This window comes from Malaya genurostris, chromosome 1 (assembly GCF_030247185.1).
Source record: "Malaya genurostris strain Urasoe2022 chromosome 1, Malgen_1.1, whole genome shotgun sequence".
In the NCBI taxonomy this organism is placed as follows: Eukaryota; Metazoa; Arthropoda; class Insecta; order Diptera; family Culicidae; genus Malaya; species Malaya genurostris.
The window spans coordinates 59454342-59477914 of record NC_080570.1 but is presented as its reverse complement, the minus strand read 5'-3'; the positions used below and the strand labels follow the sequence as shown (position 1 = coordinate 59477914).

Below are 23573 nucleotides of genomic sequence, written 5' to 3'. Positions count from 1 at the left end.
CTCCGGGCCTCGGCTCAGAAGTCGGTTTGCACAGTGATTGCATAACCTTTCTATATGAGAAAGGCAAAAAGACTAGATAAACTTGTTAATCGATGTGTAAGTGAACTGAACCGATTCTTACAAACTTGGATTCAAATGAAAGGTACAGTTGTCCTATACAAAATTCCTGAATTTTATTTTGAGCCGACTTTCGGTTCCGGAGTTACAGGATGATTAGTGAAATCATTCTTTTTTCAAATAACTTCCTCACTTTTCTCAGAGATGGCGTGACCGATTTCAACAAACTTAGATTGAAATGAAAGGTATCATAATCCCATTACTAAACTGTCAAATTTCATCCGAATACGACTTCCAGTTCCGGAATTATATGGTGAAGAGTGTTAAAAATTGGATACCGTCACTTGAAGCGGCGAAACAGAACACGTAAAAAAAATTTTTTAACTTCCCTCAAAACTATTCCAATCGGTAGCCATTGTCAATAGACAACCAAACCCGATTCCAGCTATGCTGGTTCTCGGTTTCTGATTGCGGTAGCAAAATAAAAAAAAAATAATTTTTAAACTTGCCTCAAAATCATTCCAATCGGTAGTCATTGTCAGTAGAAGGCCAAACATTAATTTGGCTTTCCTTGTTCTTGGGTGTTTGATGAATGACCGAAGATTGTAGCCATAGACTAAAAAATGGATCCCAATAACTTTTCTTGAACCAACTTCGATTATACGGGTTCCCAGTCTCCGGCTTCGGAAGTACCGCATTTCGTTTCCTCAGAGATGGTCTAACCGACCTGAGTACTGTCCCTCTGTAGGACAAACCTTTTTGTTTTTAAAGAATCAAAGAATAGATGAGAATATGTGAGATATGAGAAAGGCATCATTACACCACTAGGTGGATTTTTTTACTTTGCCACCGACACTGATTCGTTTTGTTTGCTATGTCGCTTATACCATTACATCTTCTCCGGAACAGTGGCAGCAATTTCATCTTCGAATTTGAACAATGACCCAATAGTAGTCGACGAATAAACCTAAGCTTGTTGAAATAGATTTTACTATCTCCGAGAAAATTTAGCGCCTAGAAAAATCTATGAAAGATGCAAACGCAGACACCTTCCGATCTCATCGAGCTCAGTCGAATTCACATTTTGTGAATTATATAGACCTGTAAAAAACAACTAGTTTCAATCAGGCCCGTACCTAGGATTTCGTTTAGGGAGGGGCCCAAAGATAAAATGTTACTGAAGATTGCTGATGTACCTAATTCTCGGTGTGCCTTTTACGGGTGTATTTAACAGACACTTTAAACTTTTCCCCTGGAACTGTTATTGTATTACATTTCTTTAGGTTTACTGTCTTGTTATTTTTGTAACACATGTCTGAGACCTTCTAAATAATAATATATCTGATTTTGATTTCGGGAGGGGCCAGGGCCTCTCGGCCCCCCCTTCTGGGTACGTGACTGGTTTCAATTATTCGACTCTAACTCATTAGGCTATATTCTCTCAACACAGTGTTTCGTAAACTTGGTTGTGTGAAAAATATCCGATGGCGGTTCAATGCATAGGGCGATGATCTTACAAGCCAGTTGTCGTATGTTCGAGTCCCGACCTGGAAGGATTCTTAGTGTCAATAGGATCGTAGTACTAGTCATGCAATGATTCTGTACGCTTAGAATCGATTGCGAAGTCTGTTGAAAAAGAAAAACAAAAGGAATGCAATATCTGGAATTAGCTTTGCATTGGGATGAAAATCTTGTAATAATTTGGGGGATGAAAAAAATTCATAACAACCAATTCAATATTCTTTCAACTTGTACCTTATGTTTATTGCTGGTTAAACGAACTGATTTCGGCTTGATCTGTTCCCAGTTACTAGTTCTGGAAGTACCGGAAATAATGGTCAAAAATTCAAAAACGGAACTCACTTCATTTTCTCAGAGACGACTGTACCGATTTTCACCAACTAGTACAAATGGAAGGTGTTACTGTCTCTTAGACTGTTATTGAAATTAATCCGGAACCGTCATTTACAGCGTCAAAGCGAAAAGGGAAAAATTCATTCATATTTGGATCAAAACTGTCAGTGCTGTAAAACTTCATTCAATTCAATTGAACTCGAATGTGTGCACACACTGACGAGCGCTCTACTGCAGTAAACTTCCTATTCTAACACACACCCTTCGCAGTCGCACCGAATGGTCATCATCCCGTCTTTCATTCGTTTCTCAGTTTAACCATAGTCAGTTCATCTCTTAAAATAAAATATTTCTTACAATTGAATAAGAGAGAGGCCTTCAATGTAAACATTCGAATTGGTTCAAGATAATGAATGAAAGGTAAGCCAGTCATGATAACTGAAATATCAATTGCAAATAAACATAAATTAATTGTTCCCTCTATCAGTTTTCATTTTTATTTTTTCCAAACACATCTCAATACATTTCAAACAGCCGAAATTATAGATTTTAACATGAAAACAGATAAAATTTCAGAGTTTGTGAAAAAGCCCAACAATAAACTTGGATGCCAAATACGTAACGATGAAATCATGATTGTGGAATCCCAAACATCTATGCACATATGCGACGTTCCAAACGCTTTGATTGTATTTATCAATGCAAGCAATGTTAGTGATTATATTTCCAAAGAAATTAGAAGAGATGAATCATACTTCAGAAATCACATTGAACCTAAAATAAAAAAAATTTTCAATGAATTTCTTGTGAAAAAAGTAATTCAAGATCAAATTTCCATTAAAAATTAAAAGAAAAACAAATAATTTTGTATATTTTTATTAACAACTCGTGCAACAGTATAGAAAAACGACATAGTATATACCAATTTAACCTTTTCTCAAAGTTCGCACTTTAATCCTTTCTCATATCTTAATACTTTCTCGAAGTTCGCGTGAAGTATAATCGAATATCGATCTTCATCGATATCAATACTACTCATTGAAATATCAAGTGTATTTTGTATGTGTATTGGAAATAAGTCAAATGCACATCTACAACATAAACAGTCGTAATACACTAAAATCTAACACAAGCAAACCTGGTTTACTCTTGATCCTTAATTACCAAGTAGTTTCCACGTTTATCACTCAACTTTTTGCATGAAATGATACCCGAAACTTTCGACTTTCAAACTGAATAGTGATATCAAAGAAAATGTTTTTAATCACATCACAATAATCGAAAGAGAGAGTGATTAAAGAGAAACTGTCACTTGCTTTTACGCCCTAATGAAAAATCAACCGAGAATTAAAATTGCCGATATGAATGAACGTTTCTATTTGAATTTGTTTTCAGATGGAATAGCATTTTTAGACTTCGTATATAATCACATCACACAATAAAAGAAGTTTTACACTTGGTGTTGGCAATCCATATCCACAATTATTGAATCGAAACCTTTTTATGATAAAGCTACGCATAGATTTCGGAGATTTGAGGCCGACTCGCACTAAACCGATTCAACCGATCCGAGCTCTCCGGCACCGACCTTTTTCTGCTTCGGCTATGGCTGAGCAGCACATTCACACAGCTGTATATGCAGTTCAGCCGTAGTCAAAGCAGGAAAGAAGGTGGTACCGGAGAGCTCGGATCGGCCTTGTGCGGATAGACCTTAAGTTGACGTAGAGTATTGATTACATGATTACACGTTTTGCGAATTCTATTGTTGAATATAAGATTTTGTTCATTTCTGTGTAGCGTAGATGTAGTGATAGTGGGAGTAAGCTCATCACCCTAAGCATTTGGGTAGGGAATATGAACTGTTTTAAGCATATCCAATCTCTCAATTATTTGTAATCGGCTCAATATTTAGTGATAGCATTCTGAAAACTTAATTAATTCTCACTTAGTTTGGAGATGCTGAAACGATTCTCATTTTGAAGTAACTATGATAAGGTTGTTGTGCTCAACTGGACAGATTATTGTATAAAATTAGAACGGTTCGCGTTGATGGTAGCTGTTTTGATGTAGTACATTTTCCTGTTTAGCGGCCAGTTCTAGTGATCCTGGATGTCATTACTCCGTTCTGCGAATCTCATACGGGGAATTTGAACTAACGCAGATTATAGATGCGGTTTAGGGTTAACCCGTGCGGCATCACAAAACTTTTACCATGGATTCCAATAACGCATTTTCGTGTCTTTTGTCCATAGCTCCTGAATGTCTGAAAACAGATTATCAATTTAAAATATACAATAATGTACACCTGCCGCAGATTTTTTTTGGCAATATTACAAAACAATCAACAGTGTCCATGGAAATACTGCTTTCAGGTATTTTTTTAAGCGTTGCCAGTTGTATATAAATTTTTTTAAAGTACGCTGTCACTCTGGCAATTTACCTAGACAGTGTACCACGTATCGTAAAATGTGTCCTCGATAATTTGTCGAAGCACTCCGTATTAATATTTGTATTTGCTTCACGTCTGCCTAGTGGTTTATGTTGAGCCGTCAGGTCGCGCTAGCAGTTCAACATAAACTGCTACGCACTAATGAGTCAAAAGCGATGTAAAATCAAAGTTGTTAATTTTTTGTTTTAAGAAAATACTTGCAAGATTTCGAACCGTTAATCAGTAAAAAATAATTCAAATCTACCCGCATAAGTGCTATTTCAACGAAAACATTTATTTTGCCGTATTTCCAATTCTACACATTCCTAATAGTTCTGTTAGAGGTTTCATCCATTCTGACTGCATTGCTGACACCGCGAGGAAAGGAAAGACCGGTGGTACCTAGTAAAAGCTTGTTTTCTCCTGCATGAACGTTTTGCAATTTTTTTTGTGTTTATTTTGTTTATTTTTTATATAACGTTATTCTCCTTACAGCTTAAAATTCATGTCTTATCATAGAAAATAAAAGTAATAATTTAGAATCAGATGATGTAAGCAAATGGAATTGTGATTACATGAAGATGTTCTTCGTATTGTTGTTGTTGTTGTTGTTCTTGTTGTTGTCACTGCTTGTTATTTTTTTTGTAGATGTTGATTACAAGTAAAAGTTTAAAATAAATAGAAGCTTTTGGTATTCCAGTGTATCACACCACAGAAAAGGGTGAGAGATTTATTCTTCCGCTTCCTCTTCAGTGCCGGTGAGCATGGAGATCAGGGCGGCAGTGTCGATGAAGCCCTTATCGTCGATGATCATCTGGTCGAAGGCATCGTCAACCTCGTCCTCGGAGAATTTGTCGCTTCCCCAGTGAGTCAGAGCGTAACGGAATCGGTCACCATCGATCTTGCCATTCATGTCGAAGGCTTTGAAGGCATTGATGACGACATCGTCGTCGTCCGAACCACCACCGGACATGCGGTTGGCGAACAGTGTCAGCAGCTGGGTGAAGTTGAGTGGGCCCGGAGCTTCGCCAAGCATTTCGTCTAATTCCTTATCCGAACACAGTTTGCCCAGAGCATCGAAGGTCGAGCGGAGATCGCTCTTGCCAATCACACCATCTTTGTCGTTATCCATAAGCTGGAAAGCCTGAAAAGGGGATAAACGAATTGTTGATTAGTCCGATTGTCCAATTTGAACGATTGAATCCGGAAAACGTACCTCCTTGAATTCGGCAATCTGCTTCTGGGAGAAGAGGACGAAGACGGAGGATGGGGCTTTCTTGGCTTTGCGGGAAGACGAGCCGCGGGTGGATCCTCGCTGCGAGCCGGAGTCCGAGGGAGTTGGTGCCGCCGGGGTCTCTGCCGCTGGGGTATCAGCAGGAGTTTCTTCCTTGGAGGAGGCCTTCTTCTTGGTCTTCTTTTCCTTCTTCTCAGACTATTTTGTAATTGAAGTTCAAAAAGATACATATTAGACAAAAAATATCAACCGGCTGGCGTCGTCGTCGGCTGTTTAAGATTCCATCTTGCATCATTGAAGATCTTCCTCATTTCACGCTAAGATGAATTTGTTCGAGATATTGTATTCTACCAACACGATCACCGTCGTCCTATTTTTAGAGACACAATTTTCACGACCTGTGCCTACCGTCGTTGTGCGTGTAGGTCGTTTTTACATAACCACCACCTCGTGCACTACATCGCCGAGAATTGGGCAAACAAGATCTATTTTTGGAAATGTGCAAGTCGGAGAATTTTCCTACACTGTTTAGCTGATGGACCAGATTTCGATCTAAATTGTGAAGGAGTATTTGGAAAATTGGGAGCTGGATGGCCTTCACGATCAAACTGTTTCTAGCTAATTACATTATGAACTATGCAAGTTTGGAAAACGATAAGCTGTCTAAACGAATTCTTTCCATCATAAAGATAGCATAATTTTTATATCGTTACTCGTTCTGACTATTTCTTCTATAGCAATGAAATCTCCTACACGAATGAAGTAGAAATTTAGCAAGTTATTCTTAAATTTGATAATTGGATTTAGGAAGTTATTCTTAGATTTGATAATTGATTGGGCTTTCTCGGTGATTCAAATCCGTTTATCCGTTACTAAGGATAACTTTCTACCAGTAGCGTAACTCAAATGACAATCTTTGTTGCGAGGAAAATCCCAATTCACCAGTTTAATGCATGCTTTATACTGATGTCGTATTCATTGTGTAGTTTTTGTATTCATTGAAGTTATAATATTTTTTCATTGATTCCTTCATCATATATCTACTAGTAGTGAATGAACTTTTCGCACAATTCCTGTACATTTACACTACTTATTTGGCACATAACTTAAATTCCATTTCACTTATAGCGTTACATAATTCCGAAAGCAGATCCGTTCACCTGCAGGCACCTGTTCGGAGAACCATTCAATCACGCACAATAATCCTCAGGGAAGATGTTCAATGATACCGTCTAATAGATCCGGAATCCAAAACCAAAACGATTTCACCAAAGTGGCACAACTGCTGGCACCACCCACCACCCAAAGGGAACTTACCATGATGCTTGGGTGTTCTTAACTAGAGCGACTTGACTTGACTGAAGCCTCAGAGCAACTGAATGCCGTGGTGCGGACCCGTTGATAAGTACAGCTGCCCGGTTTAGCGCTCGGGACACTCTCACAACGATCGACTCGAACCGTTCGTTCGCACACTTGCCTTTTTTAGATCAAGTCGGGGGCCCCAAAATTCTTTTTATATTTTTTCTTGTTACGCGCCAACATTCGCCGACACTGAGCTGGTAGGCAGCAAAGCAAAAGGGTCTAAAATTAGTCACCCACAGCGTAGATTCGGCATACTTATTCTAGAGAAGCACGAAGGGGATTGTCGATTTGAACGGAGTCCTGAGAGGACGGAAGACAACACACATGTTCAGGTGGGTGGGAAAATCGGGTGACGATCTGAACGTCTTACGTTGTGCGGGATTTTCTTAAAAATTGATGCTACGCACAATGTATTTGGTTGTGAGCTAATGCCGCACAGTGGGACGTTGATTGCTGATGTAAAATATTTTCTTACTGAAAATGAAATGCATTTTTCTGAAATTGCCTTAAATATATATATTTCAATGCCTAAACGAGATTTTCTTTTTGGAATCGATCATGAAGTAATAAAAGTATCATTAATATGATTGAAAATTAATTTAAATACTAAGCTTAAAATATTGGAACACCGTGATATTGCATTATTCAATTGGAAACAATTGAAATTCTTATATTTCTTTAAAGTTCTTCAAGTCTTCTCATTGACTCTTGAATAAAAGTAAGAAAGTTTGTGTAGCCAGCAACTAACATAACTTACGCTATTAAAGGATTTGAGTTTAGTTTTTACGATTTTCTACATCATCACTCTAATGTTTTTATTAAAAAAAATGGACAAAAATTGGCGATTTTTCATGGCTTTATCTGCATTGACAAAACTAGCCATGCAGTATCAATCATAGTAACCCAGTCAGCAGACAAAATTTGACAACTCTGGGCTGACCGTGAACAGGGAAAATTATAGCACGAAATGCCTCCCGGAAATTCGTTCATCAAGAAATACCATAAGGGCAAAGACGCAGTGTTCTGGCCGGATCTGGCATCAGCCCACTACTCGAAGCGATCGTTGGAGGAGATGGAGCGACCAACATCCTCCAGTAGCATCCCATCGAGAATTTCTGGGCCAACCTGAAACATAAGATCTACTTCAACAATTTCGTCGCGAAAACTGAGAAGGAAATGATAAATAAAACGAAGAAAGAACACAAAAACATGCCTACACGCATGTTTTTGTCCGCCATGGCCATGTTCCGGTTAGTAAGCTTAAATAATTACCTTCCATGGGAAATTTATCAAAAGCAATTATCTGTCTTAGTTTTTTTCCATTTCTCCTAGTCCTTAGTCCATTTTTTTTAATGCAAATGTTTAAAGACTGTTTGAAACTTTTAACACATTTCACTCTGTAATTTCAGAACCGGAAGTTTGGTCCAAATAAAATTTACTAGCAGAATGTGGGATCACGGGATTTTTTATTTGAATCTAAGTTTGTAAAATCGGTCCAGAATTTCACGAATTTAAAAAAAATTGCCCTACCGTGAACATTCGTACAGAAATCCTAGATCAAATGTAATCGTATTGAAAGCTTAGTAATCTGTCGACAATATTATATCATTTCGGCATCATTATTGTATTGTAACTTCCACTGTCGGCTAGAAAAAATTGCGATGCAATGAGATAGCGACAAAATGTCGCAAAGATAGCGAAACTGTCATTCGCATCGATTGAACCCCTTCGAGAAGCCACAAGCCAGAAACAAATATTTTTCAAATTGACCGTTACAACGACAAATTTCTACCAACGAAATAATTATTAAGTAAACTTCAATCATAATGAATTCATTTTGATAATGCGGATGAGATCCGCCATCGGCTACAACTTGCACGGATTTTTTAACTGTGTGCTATTTTTTTGGTTGTTTTGTGCTTAGTATTTTTTCTTCTCACTCATATTTTGTATTAATCGACGCCTTGGTTTTCAAAACCTCGTGCTTTATTCGAAACGTTGTTGATTTTGACTATAAAAATAAACTATTACATAAAATCGTAAATAGTCCAATAAATAGTTTGACAGATGTACATTTGTTGATGCTTTTAATAAACAATGAAATAAAACTTGTCGCTAAGGAATATTACCAGTTGAAACTGCAATGACCTCAATCCACCAGTCGATTAATGTTTCTTGTGACTCTAATGCTAAATAATTTGAATATGATCATTCAAAACGAATTTGTGGATTTTTTAAATATTTTCTGGTGTTACCGCCTCATTTGGACGTCCACTGCGTTTTGCATCATCGGTGTCTGTATGACCACGTTTGAAGTCAGCAAACCATCGTTTTATTGCTATTTCTGATGAAGCGGAGTCTCCATAATACTTTTGAAGCGATTGCTTCGCTTGAACGGTATTTTTCCCATTAAAAAGCGGTGTAAAACTAAAACACGAAATTATTTTCCATACATTGTTCTAAAAATAACAAAAGTAGCGTCATGAAATTTTCACAGCTGCCTTTTAAAGGTTAGTACTAACTGAAAAAATGTAACCGAATAAAACTAGCACCATCTATGTGTTAGGCCCGGAACTTTTCAGCCCATGTGATAAGATATTTCAAAAGTATTAAAAATGAAATATAACATTTTTCAAGATCGAAAACACGTCTAACTTCAAACATTGCCTTAAACAACCTCAAATGAGCGATTAAAATTATTATGTTAGTAAAGGATGATGTTTTTGCTGGTATCTTTTTGGAAACACTGTTTTTAACAGATCACGTGAGAATCGTGTCTTGTGTCGTTGTCAAACTTGTTCAATTTGGCCTATAATTTAATCATAAATCGACTTACGAACGAACAACGGACGCAAATGGGCGCTGACAAAGTTAGATGAAGATTCACTTTGTTATCGAAAAATTATGTTCATCGACGAAGCTAAATTTCCTTAAACAAGCAAAATTTCCGCATCTGGAGTGAAGACCAGCCAGAAGCATTACAAGAGCTACCAATGCATCCCAAAAAAGTCACTGTTTGGTGTGGATTATGGGCCAATGGCATCATCGGGCCGTACTCCTTCAAAGGCGACGATGGGCGTTACTGTGAATAGTGAGCGCTACTGCGATGAATTTTTTTAAATGGTAGAATTGGACATGCCTGACATGTGGTTTCAGCAAAACGGTGCCGAATTTTACACGGCACGCGAGTTAATTACCAATTTGCGAGTCGTCTTCGGTGAACAGTTTATCCCACGTTTTGGGCATGTCAATCGATCGCCTAGATCGTGTGATTTAACTCATTTGGACTATTTCTTGTAGGGCCATGTAAAGGCTTCTTTATAAGAAAATTATCAGTAGTATGAGATATCCACAAATAACTCAAAATTTATGATTTTCTAACATGTTTGGTATCAACTAGTATCACAGAGGAAAACTCATGACAAGGGTTTACTTTTCTCATACTCGGACAATGGTTTCAATATAGGGAGCAATATTACATTCTCGATTTACCTAATTGGTAAAAATTCGAACCGAACATTAGAGCCTACGCTGTTGACTGAGTTCAGTTTAGTACTCTATAAGCACGTCATTTAAGTCGGTCTAACTCCAGGTTCAGTATATATGTACAAAATTCAGTTCTAGAATCAGTGCAGCATTCAGTTCCAGAATTCAGGTTGAAAATCTGTTTCAGGTGCAGAATCCAGGCTAACAACCAATCAACTTATGAAAACGATTATCGATATTTGTTGGATTTTTGGAAATGTGAATTATGCATGTCAGTTTTTTCGTATTTACGTCGTCCAGTTATGTCTCTGACATTACCCGCCCATCGTTTTCTTAACGTGTTGTCTTCGATAGGTGTAAAAAAACGTGATTAATCCACCTAGCAGTGAGATGATACCTTTTTTTATCAATCAGCATGTGTTTTTTGCATGAATATTCTTCGGTGTTTAAGTTTTCATTACATTATTTTAATGACCGTCGTTTTAAGCGACAATTTGAGATTGTAATCACTCATTACTATGTAATGTCGAAACTGCAAATACAATCGAATTTAAATCTAGAAGTGTGATAATCGATTAAACATGCCATGATATGTAAGTTCCACTTTAGAGTTTACTGTAATTTAGGGTACTTCCAGAGCCGGTATTCAGGAACCAGCATAACCCAAACCGATTCGTATGGCCATATGACGATTAAATTACAGTTTTGAGGACAACTTTGAAGCTTAATTGGATAAAATTCATTAATTTTTGTATGTATATATAAAACTAATTAATTTTGTATATAAGTTTAATTCAATTTGAATTTTTGTTTCTGAAATTTGATTAGGCTTTTTTGAGAAAACGATTGAGCTTTGAGAAACGATTTTATACTGGAACCGGAATTCTAAAATCGGTATGGCCGAAGTCAGATAAATTCACCTGAATAGCTGTATAGTTTTCATTTGTTTCAAAATATTTGAAAATCAGTGAAGACATCTTTGAGAAATCATAGCACGAATTAAATTTTTAGGTGCCTTCTGAATCGACAACTGAATACCACTAAAACTGAAAAGTTAATTTTTTTTTATCGACTATCCAAATCTGCTAACCCGATAAACCTAATTAATTTAGGTGGAATAGACATTTTTATACTAATCACCCTGTATCCCCGAAACCGGAAGTTGGATCTGACTAAAGAGCAAGATGTTTTAAGGAATCTTGAAACTTTTCATTTGCATCTTAGATGATTCTTAGTTTTCATTTGAATCTTAGATCGGTTCAGCCATCTACGAGAAGAATGAGTTACACAATTTTGATTTCGTTTCATATATCATCCTGTAGTTCCGGAACCAGAGGTCGGAACCAAACATAATTCAGGAACTTTGTTTGGGAGCATACGAATTTTCGTATGAATCTGAATTTGTAGAAAAGAAATTTTCAGAGAAAATTGAGTGAAATTATTTGTCACACACGCATTTGCTGATCTCGACGAACTGATTCGAATGGTATATGGATGTTATGTTCTTCCAGCATTTATTGCTGTAAGTAGTTTAAAACAATATAATTTTACAAAAATCTGCCATCATCTGGTTTATATATGTCATATTCGAACGATTATGTTGCCAAAAACGAGCCGTGCTAAAATCGGTCCGAGGCAAATTGTCATGAAAAAGGATGCTGTACACAGTCTTTTTGGTACTTAGAAACAATTGTATGTAACAGAATAAAAAATCGTGTTTTCCGTTGCTCCCAAGCATTACTTTGTCATACAGCGCTCAAAACTCCTACTGCTGGAATAGGGGGAAAAGTCGTTTACACAAAAATTTCGATATCTCCGTTAAAAATGGACGGATTTTAACAATCTATGGCTTGTTGAATAGGTATTATCGTACGGAATCTAAGTCTGAACACATATTCTGTTTTCAAGGTCAATTGTGACAGATACTGTCAAAAAACTGAAAATTTTGACATAAAACTTCGAATAACTCAAAAAGTAAACATCCGATCTCAAAACCATTCAATAGCGTTTTGGGTGACGGGGAGACCTTTCATTTGCGACTAGTTTGATCAAAATCGGTCCAGCCATCTCTTAGATCTCGACCTCTTAGTTGACAACACACATACAGACACACACACATACACACACACACAGACATTTGCTCAGTTCGTCGAGCTGAATCGATTGGTATATGTCATTCGGCCCTCCGGGCCTCGGAAAAATTTTCGAAAGTTTGAGCGAATTCTATACCTATTTTTACCTTTTTTTATAAGTATAAAAAATAGGTATAGAATTCGCTCAAACTTTCAATCTTTATCACAAAAATATCGATATCTCCGTTAAAAATGGACGGATTTTAACAATCTATGGCTTGTTGGATAGGTATTACCGAGCGAAATCTAAGTCTGGAAACATATCCTGTTTTCAAGGTCAAATGTGACAGATACTGTCAAAAAACTAAAAATTTTGACATAAAACTTCGTATAACTCAAAAAGTAAACATCCGATCTCAAAACCATTCAATAGCGTTCTGGGTGACGGGGAGACCTTTCATTTGCGACTAGTTTGATCAAAATCGGTCCAGCCATCTCTGAGATCTCGACCTCTTAGTTGACAACACACATACAGACACACACACATACACACACACATACACACACACACACACACACACACACACACACACACACACACACACACACACACACACACACACACACACACACACACACAGACAGACATTTGCTCAGTTCGTCGAGCTGAATCGATTGGTATATGACATTCGGCCCTCCGGGCCTCGGAAAATTTTTCGAAAGTTTGAGCGAATTCTATACCTATTTTTTATATATATAAAAAAAGGTAAAAATGAAAACTACACATGATGCAAATCCAAACATGCCATATTTTCTTAGACGATGACGGATCATTACATTAACTAACATTTAAATAAAGTTTTGCATCAATTTGGATGTCAAATTAAGATAAATCAGCTGTAAAGTCAAAGACAAGATATATTTTTACATGCTTTGGGTTGTAAATGTGAGTTGTGTCGCTCCTTTAATGTGCATCTACCGAGTCGCTTTTCTATTTTGGATATGTGTATTTATTAATTTTTCATTGCAAAGTGTGGAAAAATTCAGTGCCAGTCGTGGCTACAGTTTCATTTCCAAATAAAAACACAACCAATTTTTTCATCAGTTGTTCACGACGTTAAAAATTGAATTAGGATTTCAAACGCCAACTTCATGTCTCGATTTACAAGAATTATCAGAGCCTTCGAACACACTGTGCAATCTATCGCGATCTATTGATCTATCGTAATCTTTTGGTAAATTATAGAATATTCACTGAAAATTTCAATAAGGCATCCGTCTTCCTCCTGTATACGCTGGATTACCTACCGATTACCGAAATAAAGTCTTAGTGTGTAAGCTTTATTCGGTAATTTTGGAATCTTTTGAAGAGTTTTGAACAGCCGAACTGCCGATCATTTTCATTTTACTGACATATCAGCACGAATAAACAAGGTACCGCTGTGATAAAATGCTATTTTTATTAAAAAACTACAAAGATCAGCCCCATTGCGTTGTTCGAGCCATTGATGTGGAACAAGGCAACTAAAATTTCTAATGATCGACCTTTTCAATTAATCGTCAGACTTTTGAATCCGCAAATGCACGAGAGTCTGCTTAGATTGATCTTAATTAGGAACCAACACCGGACACGCGAACCCGGAATATTGACTCTATTTGTCTTGATTTGTATTTGTTTTGTAGCCGACGAAATTACATCAATAGCCCAAATGTATGCAATTATATTTTTTACATGCTTGCGAACGTATATCGATATTTAAGCTTATCTTCGCCAAGCTAGTGTTCAAATTTTGTATGCAAGCAATTATTTTTATAGCGTTTCTATACCATTACTACCATTCTGCGATTGCGGTTGAAGCGATAAACTTTTTCTCATTATCAATCGAGTTCATCTTATATAAATTAGAAATTAATCTTATGCACTCAAAATTTACCCTGGGATAGTTGTTAATTTCCCAGGCGAAACGACATAATATGGAATTTCATTCGATCTTGCATGACACAAGATCAGAGCATACCAATTAAAGCTTCAAATCGTTTTATGGCACTTATTGTCTTGCTGTCTAACAACAAACTACTTCTGGCATGCTACATGTACATGGACTGAAACGTTAACTATAATTTCGCTTCTATTTATAGATTCGTGTGCTTCCAACGGCTTCGCTGTTGCATCGATTGACCAATCAGAGCGATGCTTTCCCTTTGATATATCGCTTATTCCTTCAAAACCGTCGACTATGGCAGGGAAATCCGGTATGTCGGAGATTTTTTGCAGACAAATAGGACACTGCTAGCTATTAATCAACATTTCAATGATATACAATTAAAAATACATGGCTATGAACATGCGAATCAATACGTAGAAATATTTCCAATCAAATGGTGACATAATATTAATAATTGATACAAAATTGACTGAGCTGTAATTGTTCAAAACCTGACCACATTTCTACGTGTATTTTTCTTGAGTTTCTAATTTGCACCCCTATATAGAAAACAAAAATGTGTTCCACATTAAAAATTACCTATTTAGATTTGAATAACTGAGATCAGAAATATGATTGAGCTGTGCATGCAAGTTTTATGTACACTTATGAATCGGCTGCGAACTCAATGGATTCAGAAGGCTAAATTCTGCTCCAGCATGTAGTCTGACTCCATGATTCGATATCAGTAGAATGGAAATATTCGGTAGTTCGGCTGTTCAAAACTCGTCAAAAGAGGCAAGAATTACCGAACGAGATTAAGTGTGAAAGTCATATTGTGCATCTGTTGTGGTGTACTTATGAGCTGCCAAAGCCAGGCGATACTATACCGGGCGATCGGTATAGGTTGCAATTGATGCGTTTGATGTCGTGCATTACGAGTAGAACGGCCGGAATACAAGCAAAGACATGATAAAGTTATTCTCCTGCTCGGCATCATGTCTCAAAAGCCGTGAAAACATATTTGGAAACGTTCCAGTGGAACATTTTACCGCCCCCATCGTATTGTCCTGATATTGCTCCTGCTGATTACTGGTTGTTCCGACGGATGCAGCTTTGACTTTGATTTGTGATTGGTGTGATATGTTTTACGGCCATGTAAAACTCAACAAACCCACTGTTCTTACAAAGGAATTCATTCCACTGTTTGTGTATTGGTGAAATGATCTAATTTGTACTGGTACAGTCGGTGTGTATCCTCAATTTTTCTAGGCAGCTTTCGTCATTCTTCATCTGTCGCGCTGAAAGACATTGAGTGATATTGAAATGGTACATTCAATGCAAAATGTGAAATTGTTCAAAAATGTTTAAAATTCTAGAGCTGCAAGATTTTAAAAATAACAATGAACCATAAAACATATACATTGAACTTCGCCGACAACGCATCTACTTAAAACAGGCTGTTTTCTTCTCGATTAATCAAATGCTTTGCTGTCAATGAACGTCTGACCATAAGTCACGAAAACATAAATATAATAATAACTTTGTACTGCATTGTGCAGTTACACTTTGTTTTCCAACACGATACGATACAATTCATTTATCTCTCAGATGTATTAAAGAGTATTAAAAACATAGTCAAGCATTTGAACTAAATTACTATGAGGAACCTAACCATTCGTTTTGCTAGACTTCGTAGAGGATATCTAATATATACTTTGGGTCACGATCCACATGACTGTTGGAACGTAAGCTAGTGCCCTAACCTTGTTCAGGTTTTAACCAATCAAGAAAAATAAGATAACTGTCAAATGACTCTGTTTTATTTCATTTTTTCGCGTTTTTATCCCACGATCTAGAATAAAAAACAATTCTAATAATCTGTTGCGGATGTTCCAGACCAAGAAGTAAGTCTTAAGTATTGTGAAGCAATTTTGTTACAGTTCGTCCATATTTGAATGAATATTTTATTTGTTGGACATTACGTGATATTCCATAAATGTATGTGACCTTTGGAGATTATTTCTGAGTAATCCCCAAAAAAAGTATAAAAGCCGGCTAAACATTCCATAGCTTTTCTTATGACTCACTGCAGCAGTCCTATACATGGTCGTTGGCCACCGAAGCAAACATGATTGGATAAGATTTACGTACAAAAATAACATTTCTATAACGTCCGACCAACCACTCATGATTCGACAATAAACGATTCACACGAGCAAATACAGATGCAATCTCACCGGCATCAGTTGTGGGATTCGGAAAATTCGTCTCATTTGCCACGCAAATCAGGTCTATTCGTAGCGATGCGAAGTTCGTTTGCCGACTTCTCGCTCATTAATTTGGTTTGCAATGGAATTTTCGAAAATTTCCACCGACCAGTGAAGTGGAAATGTACCTACACTGTTGCACCTACCAGTGTCGTATATTCCAAGCGAGATTGACGTCACTTTTCATCTCTACTGGTAAAGTGTTCTCCTTTTTTTGGTTAAATTTGGCGCTCGCTTTCTACTTTCATATTGAGCTGGTATCCGTGGCTTACGGGTAACCCGATGACAATGAATATGAACTGCCTAGAACCTATTTTTATACATGCGATAATATTTTTTTCACAATTTACCTCTAAGTACGAGAAATTTGAATATCTCTAATTATATCCCACACGCTCGCCGTGCGATGTTTTACAGTATCTTCACATAGACGTTTTTTTTTTTGTCAAGGAAGCTGACCTCGGATCTGCCCATCAAGAAACTATTTGTTTACTTTTACGAGTAGTTGATGAATGCTGAATTGAGAAGACTATCCCACCGCCTCACTATTGCAAACAATATTAGGAAGAATGCAAACTTAATACCACATTCAATTATCCTTGTACTTCAAAAGACTAGCCCATAAATTGGAGTTATAGCAGTAATTCATTGATCCAAATTTAGAAAGATATATTTAGAATCAGCTCGGTTATTCGTAGAAGATAATGAGTAAAATTCATTGAGAAAAGTTAGCCGTGATGTCTTGCGAGTTTTGCAATTCGTTTTTCAGTCCGATATGTTTCGAAGGTTGTGCACCATTTTGCGACATTTTGAAATTTCGTTCCGGTTTTGTCGGTCCTCGATATTCGTTTTCGGAAATACTGAAACAGTGTCTAAAAACTTTTGATATGAAAATTACATCGATTTCACATGTACACGTCAATGAAAAATGCGTGTATTATCACACCACTAGGTAGATTAAAACAGTTCTCTTTTATAAGTGACAATGTAAAAAATAAGAGTTCATCCAAATTGGTTAGCGAACTTATCTAGATTACAGATCTTTTGAACTGATGGTCAAACCAATCGATCTTGGCTATTCCATTTCCCGGTTTCCCGAAATAACGAAAATAGTTTTTAAAAACTGCAAACAGAAACGCACATCGATTTTTCAGAAATGGCTCAACCTGGAATGTGTTTCTGCAATCTCCATTTAGAATGGCTTTCTACCTTTAAAGCATGCTTTCAATGAGGTTATAAGCATAGCTTGTTGAAAGATAACGCATTATCTTTGCGTTGGAAAGATTTGAAAGCCAATCAACGCTGCCAACTATACTGATTTATCGGTATATCGATGATTTTTGTAATCGATACAGTAATACAGATACGAAAAACGTGGATCCCAAGTAACAATTCGAATCTCAAGTAACAATTAGAATGCCTTATGGTTCTGATTATAATTTATAAAAGTTTTTAAATTGATTCTACAATCACTACAAGTATTATAAAAACTATAATAAGTGACAAGTAATATAATAGTTTTTCAAGCTTCTATAAAAACCTTTTACCCCTACCATCAACTGTACTAAAAATATAGCAATTTGTACTAGAATAACACCATACACCCTTAATATTGCATAATAATCTTTGAAACATTATTGACAGTTTAATTTTTTTATAAATCTAGTCTCGTGTGTGCGTGTTCATTGAATGACAGTTTCTCAGAACAAATTTGATGCGGTTCTTAACTATATTTATGACACATTTGTTGTTGGCTATTTGATTTATTACTACTTAGTGTAATTTGCATTGTGAAAAATTTCTTGGCCGAAATTTCGATGTTCTATACCGTAGCATTTATTGACATCAAATAAACCTCGAAGTACAGAAACGAGGAAATATAAAGGACTTTTATGATTTTCAGAACGTATGCACAAGGTTTGACACCACGAAATAGATTTATACAAAAATGACGATGAATCACAAAAAATAATTTTCATACATCATGGAGACTTTCGCAAAAACCGCATTTATTTAAAGGCGATTAATTTCTTATTTTTATCTATACATTCACGATAAAAATAAAAGCGCACGAAATTTTTACATTCGGAAAAGCATCAAGAAAAATGTTATCAAAATGACAGTATATTCATTGCGGTTTCAATTCCATCCGAATAAATTTAATGTTGATCGTAAAGCTGGTTTCATAATTTTCTTGAACTTGCAATCATTTCGAGAAAGATTAAGGGGGGGGGGGGTTTTACTGATTCTTCACTTTGCTTTACAAACCTTATAAAGAATCGGTGAAAAAAATCATCATTTTTGCTAATTTTTCCAGAATTATCGTTCAACAAAATAAATTCCTATGTTTTGCATGATAAAAACCATCGAAAAAAATTTTGTAATTTTTTCGTTGAAAAATATTGAGAAATAAATCGGTGAAGAGATATTTTTGATGACACTTCCAAAAAATCATGATTTGCGGTGTCCACTGCATCCCAGCGCAGACTAATCGGAAGTGAACAAATGAACGAAGCATAGTTAGAGTAGAAGTTTTTCTAGACCCCAACGTTTTGGTTTGATTTTTTTTTTTAATTATTTAAAATTTTGGTAATTGTTCAAAGTGAAAACTACGATTTTTCAAAAAAAAATCCGCCATTTTGTAGCTGTTAAACCTCCCCAAAGTAACAAACAACGAAATGGAAAACGTTGGGGTCTGATTTTTTATAGATACTGATTTTTTATAGATTTATAGATACGTAGAAAGTGTTTGCAAAATTTGAAAAATAAATTGGTGCAGTAGTTTTGGAATGACGATGAACACGGACTTTCATTTTTAAATTTTTTTGCCTATAAAATCAATAGAAACAATTTATTGCTCCAGGGAGCCCGCAGGGTCTTACATCTTCAAAACATAATATTTTTTCTATCATAATTTATTATAATGAAACATTTCAAGAATGTTTTGCCAAGTTTTGAAGTCAATTGAAGTAGAAATCTTGGGCCTGTGCGCCGAGCTCTTGCTTCTTCGCAGAATGAGATAACCATAGATGAAGGTCCATAACTTCCAGAGTTATGATACGCTTGAAAATTTCACAGAATATTCTGGAAATGTTTCACTATAAAAAAATATAAAGAAAATAATAAATGATTGTTCAAAAGTATTAGACGTCGTCGGTTAGACCCTACCCGCCCCTTAAGAAAAAAGTTTGAGCTTGGATGTCTGTTCTTTGAGGTTCGATGGCGCGAAGAGAATGCTTTTTCCATTGCTCTGTCAATAACTTGTGGACACGGATGTCGAAGCCTGCTGGAGAAGGAGAACAAAAATCTCAGTTCCAGTGGGCTTTTTCCTTGCTCCTAAATAAATAACTGCTTTCAATATTTTACATCACTTCTTGAAATCCACAACAAGTGAACAGTTGTATGGTGTTAGTGCGGTGAAAATTTTGGTATTTCGCGAGAAAGAAAGAATTTTTGTCCGTACTTTGGCGACTCCACGTTGTCACGCAGTGAGGTTTTCACTTGTAGTCCAGTGAAAAGAAAGTCCATTGAACTATAAACGAAAATTAACTGGCAATATAGCCTAAGCTGCCGTGCCATGAATCGGTGTCATCTCAGGTGAGGTGACACCACCCAAAAGTGAAGCAGTTTTTTACATAAATGTTTTTAGAACCTATTCTAAATGACGAACCGAAAATTTAAACACATTTTACCTTGGTATATCTGAGCCGGATAATATCCAATCACAACCGATGAGACCATCAGACCTTCCATTTGCACCAAAGTTTGTGAAAATCGGATCAATCGGTGAAAATTATGTGAATTCCATTTTAAAGTTTTAGGCCACTGCACGGTAGCTGCCTATCATAACATAAACATAACCTACAAATTGAATAAGTTTCCAGCAAAATAAAAAAAAACTTTTTTTGCGTTGTTTGAAAATCTAATCGCTATCAACCTGTAATTCCGAAATCGTGGAATTCAATAGATAATTATGGAATGTTGCCTTCAGAGACAAGACTGAAACTTGCAAAGCTTCTCTAATCTCTGGAATTATTTAATCCTTTTCACTATCCTGGGAACCCATTCCATTGAAAAAAGCGTCGTACATTTGTTCTTCTCATGACCCAATAATTGAAATATTTTCTGTGTGGGTATAAATGAGTTTATTACACAGTTGCACAGGTAGGAAATGATTCACTCTGCGTGATTCCATTTACCCGATAAAAATATATGACATAATAAAATCTACACTACTTTCTATGAGATTTCCAATTCGTATGTTGCAATCGAACTGATTGCTAGGATAAACCCAACCGAATTTTGTTTACTATGGCCTCTTAGCTTCCTTCGCCTAGCATATTTTTCAAGCGCCTTCGTTTTTATACAACTGATAATTAAAATAAATTTTTCACGGATCAAAAAATCACAAACAATACTACCGGACTAGCGGATTTTCTGTATCATTTAGAAAAATTATGTCTAGGAGTTCTGAACAAGGGTTCAGTTTTTCAATTGATGAATGCTTTCACAATTTACGATACTCAATAAATTGGGCTCAATTGGTTTTCGCCTATCGATCGAACATTGCAAATCCATGAACAGAAAGTTATATTTAGGAATAAAACAGTGATGTTTTTAATAAGTCATAATAAATGGGTTTGAAGAGAGAATTTCGATTTTATTTTCGTATTTAAAATGCATGCCATATTATATTTTTTTTTTTGTTTCTATTATAGAGGCTTTAACATTAATGTCATTCACCTCTTCGGGACAGAAAAACTTTCTGACCCTATGTGCGCGGGGTTGGGAATCGAACCCAGGCAGGCTGCGTGAAAGGCATCGACTTACCCATCACGCTATACCCGTCCCCCCATATTATATTAATATTTGGTATATCACTAGGTAAATTAAAACATGTTTTATAACTGTTCTAAGTACTATATATTGATTTTCTCGATGCATACAGAAAGATCATCTTATTGAAAAATATTTTCTATATTTTCAATCTAAACTGTTTCTTTAATCGAAAATAACTAACAAAACCCAATTCCATATGACGAATCGGTCAAATAATAATGGCAATCCGGCTAGACTTGCGCCCGTGTGTGCTAGTAGCAAACAAATTCCTATACTTCGAGTTTCTTCGCTCTGACCCCAAAAATAGAACTGCCTACGCGTACAATTGTGCTGCCCATCTCAATCTGTGAAATACAGAGAATACAAACGAAGTTTTCATCACAACCATATTACATTGTGTGCGCATGTTTCACTACGAGGCTATCGAGGTTGTGTGACGAACAGTTATCTTACCGCTTGGACAAAGTCGCCTGACATTCCCATCGATACCTGTAGCTCGGTAGGATTCTTTTCGAAGGTGCTGCATATGTCTTGATGACATTTTATAAGCTCTATAAAATCCGGATTGGGACCAGCTGTGTAGTCATGTCCTAAACGCCCGATCGTCATGATTCCTTGACAGTTCAAATTGGGACACTTTTCGGTAACGAATCGATATAAATTTACAGCCTCTGATGGTTCGGTGCCATTTTTTTCTACAAAGATAAGAGCATAATGAATCGCATCGATAATTCACTATTAATTTTCTCACCATCTTCTCCGCTGGTGTTAATTTGAATCAACACATTGAGTTTGTTCCTGTCTGGTTTTTCAGTTTTCACTTTCTCCCACGCTTTATTCAAACTTTCAGCCAATTTCGTGTTGTGTACGGTTTCGATCATGTACAAATTTGGAAGGTTTACTATCTACGGTCAAATGTGATTAGTGCTACCGGTGCCCGTGCACAAAAGCTCTTGCGACAAACCTTATTGATTTTGTTGCTTTGCAAATGCCCAATAAAGTGCCATCGGATATCCTGACACTGTTCGAGAATTCTGGAATCATTTGCTTTTTCAATAAGCTCCTGAACGTAGTTCTCACCAAAGTCGCGCTGACCCACGGAGTAACCATCCAATATCATCTCAACGGGTTTGGTCTTGCTAACTGCAACCAGCAGTGGTTTTGGAACGTTCATAGTCTAGCAATAGATATTTGTGTTGGAAAGAAAAAAGAAAAAACGGGAATGACTAAATGAATTATGCTGTTTTTAAAAGTTTAAAAAAGTTACTTTTTAATATGGATTTTATGTAAAATATTTGGTACTTTATACTTCATATTTGGTAGAGTATGAATATTGTAATGGTTGGTACTTAGTGAATATTTTCAACACCTTTCGCATTATTTCATGTAAGAAAACATCTATGTTTTCCATTTTTCGGAAGATTTAATTGGACATGGAAAATCTAACAAACATACAAGCGCAGGATATGCCTTCTTTAAACATTGATGAACTACATAATTTAAGATTATAATTTTGTATATTCTATTTGTATTTTATATATTATATTGTTAAAAGCCATCTTTGATTGGAAGCGTCTTTAATAAAAATATTACATTATCTTCAAATTTTCTCTAATAGCAGGAAAACAGTATTCGACAAATGTCAGCGGTAAAGTAAGTTCCAATTTCATTGTTTACACTTTAATATCTCCTCCCATAGCATGAGAACATGTGCGACGTTCAGTTTAATATAAAATAGTCCAATCTAACTTTTTATTCTTAACCGAATCTGAAAACACTAAATACATTCAACACTGACCTGTACTCGCTTTGCATGAGCTTCCTCAATTTTGGCTAAAGTTTGCCGGATGCCTAATTTAACGTCCATCTCGGTCATTATTCGACGATACATTAAATATCACAGACCAAAACTGAAATAGAGTTAAATTTAGTGTTTTTTTTTTGCAAATATCTGATAACCGATTTGATTGTCTACCTTATCAGACCACTAAATCGCATCCATGCAATGAGAAAATGTAAACAATGACAGTTGAGTTGTTAAGCCGG

General features: G+C 36.2%; 2 protein-coding genes across 2 annotated transcripts; both read right to left on the bottom strand.

Moving 5' to 3' along the window:
• Positions 1–4613: 4613 nt before the first annotated feature.
• LOC131440188 (myosin regulatory light chain 2) lies at positions 4614–7050 on the bottom strand. The gene is made up of 3 exons (XM_058611251.1): positions 6891–7050; positions 5556–5771; positions 4614–5483 (listed from the first exon to the last, which is right to left on the bottom strand). The coding sequence occupies exons 1-3, from the start codon at positions 6891–6893 to the stop codon at positions 5070–5072; spliced, it is 633 nt and encodes a 210-aa protein (XP_058467234.1). The 5' UTR covers positions 6894–7050; the 3' UTR covers positions 4614–5069.
• A 14537-nt stretch (positions 7051–21587) lies between these two features.
• Positions 21588–23573, bottom strand: LOC131440187 (pyridoxal phosphate homeostasis protein). Its single transcript, XM_058611250.1, has 6 exons — positions 23503–23573; positions 23326–23437; positions 22492–22704; positions 22279–22432; positions 21981–22222; positions 21588–21871 (listed from the first exon to the last, which is right to left on the bottom strand). The coding sequence occupies exons 2-6, from the start codon at positions 23416–23418 to the stop codon at positions 21797–21799; spliced, it is 777 nt and encodes a 258-aa protein (XP_058467233.1). The 5' UTR covers positions 23419–23437; positions 23503–23573; the 3' UTR covers positions 21588–21796.

Excerpts from the sequence above, each read along its gene's own strand:
- LOC131440188 (XM_058611251.1), bottom strand. Across the intron at positions 5,484-5,555 it reads AGATTGCCGAATTCAAGGAG|GCTTTCCAGCTTATGGATAA; the intron begins GTACGTTTTCCG and ends TCCCCTTTTCAG.
- LOC131440187 (XM_058611250.1), bottom strand. The coding sequence starts at position 23,418 with ATGTATCGTCGAATAATGACCGAGATGGACGTTAAATTAGGCATCCGG. Across the intron at positions 22,433-22,491 it reads AAAGCAACAAAATCAATAAG|ATAGTAAACCTTCCAAATTT; the intron begins GTTTGTCGCAAG and ends ATTTGACCGTAG. Across the intron at positions 22,223-22,278 it reads TAACACCAGCGGAGAAGATG|AAAAAAATGGCACCGAACCA; the intron begins GTGAGAAAATTA and ends TTATCTTTGTAG.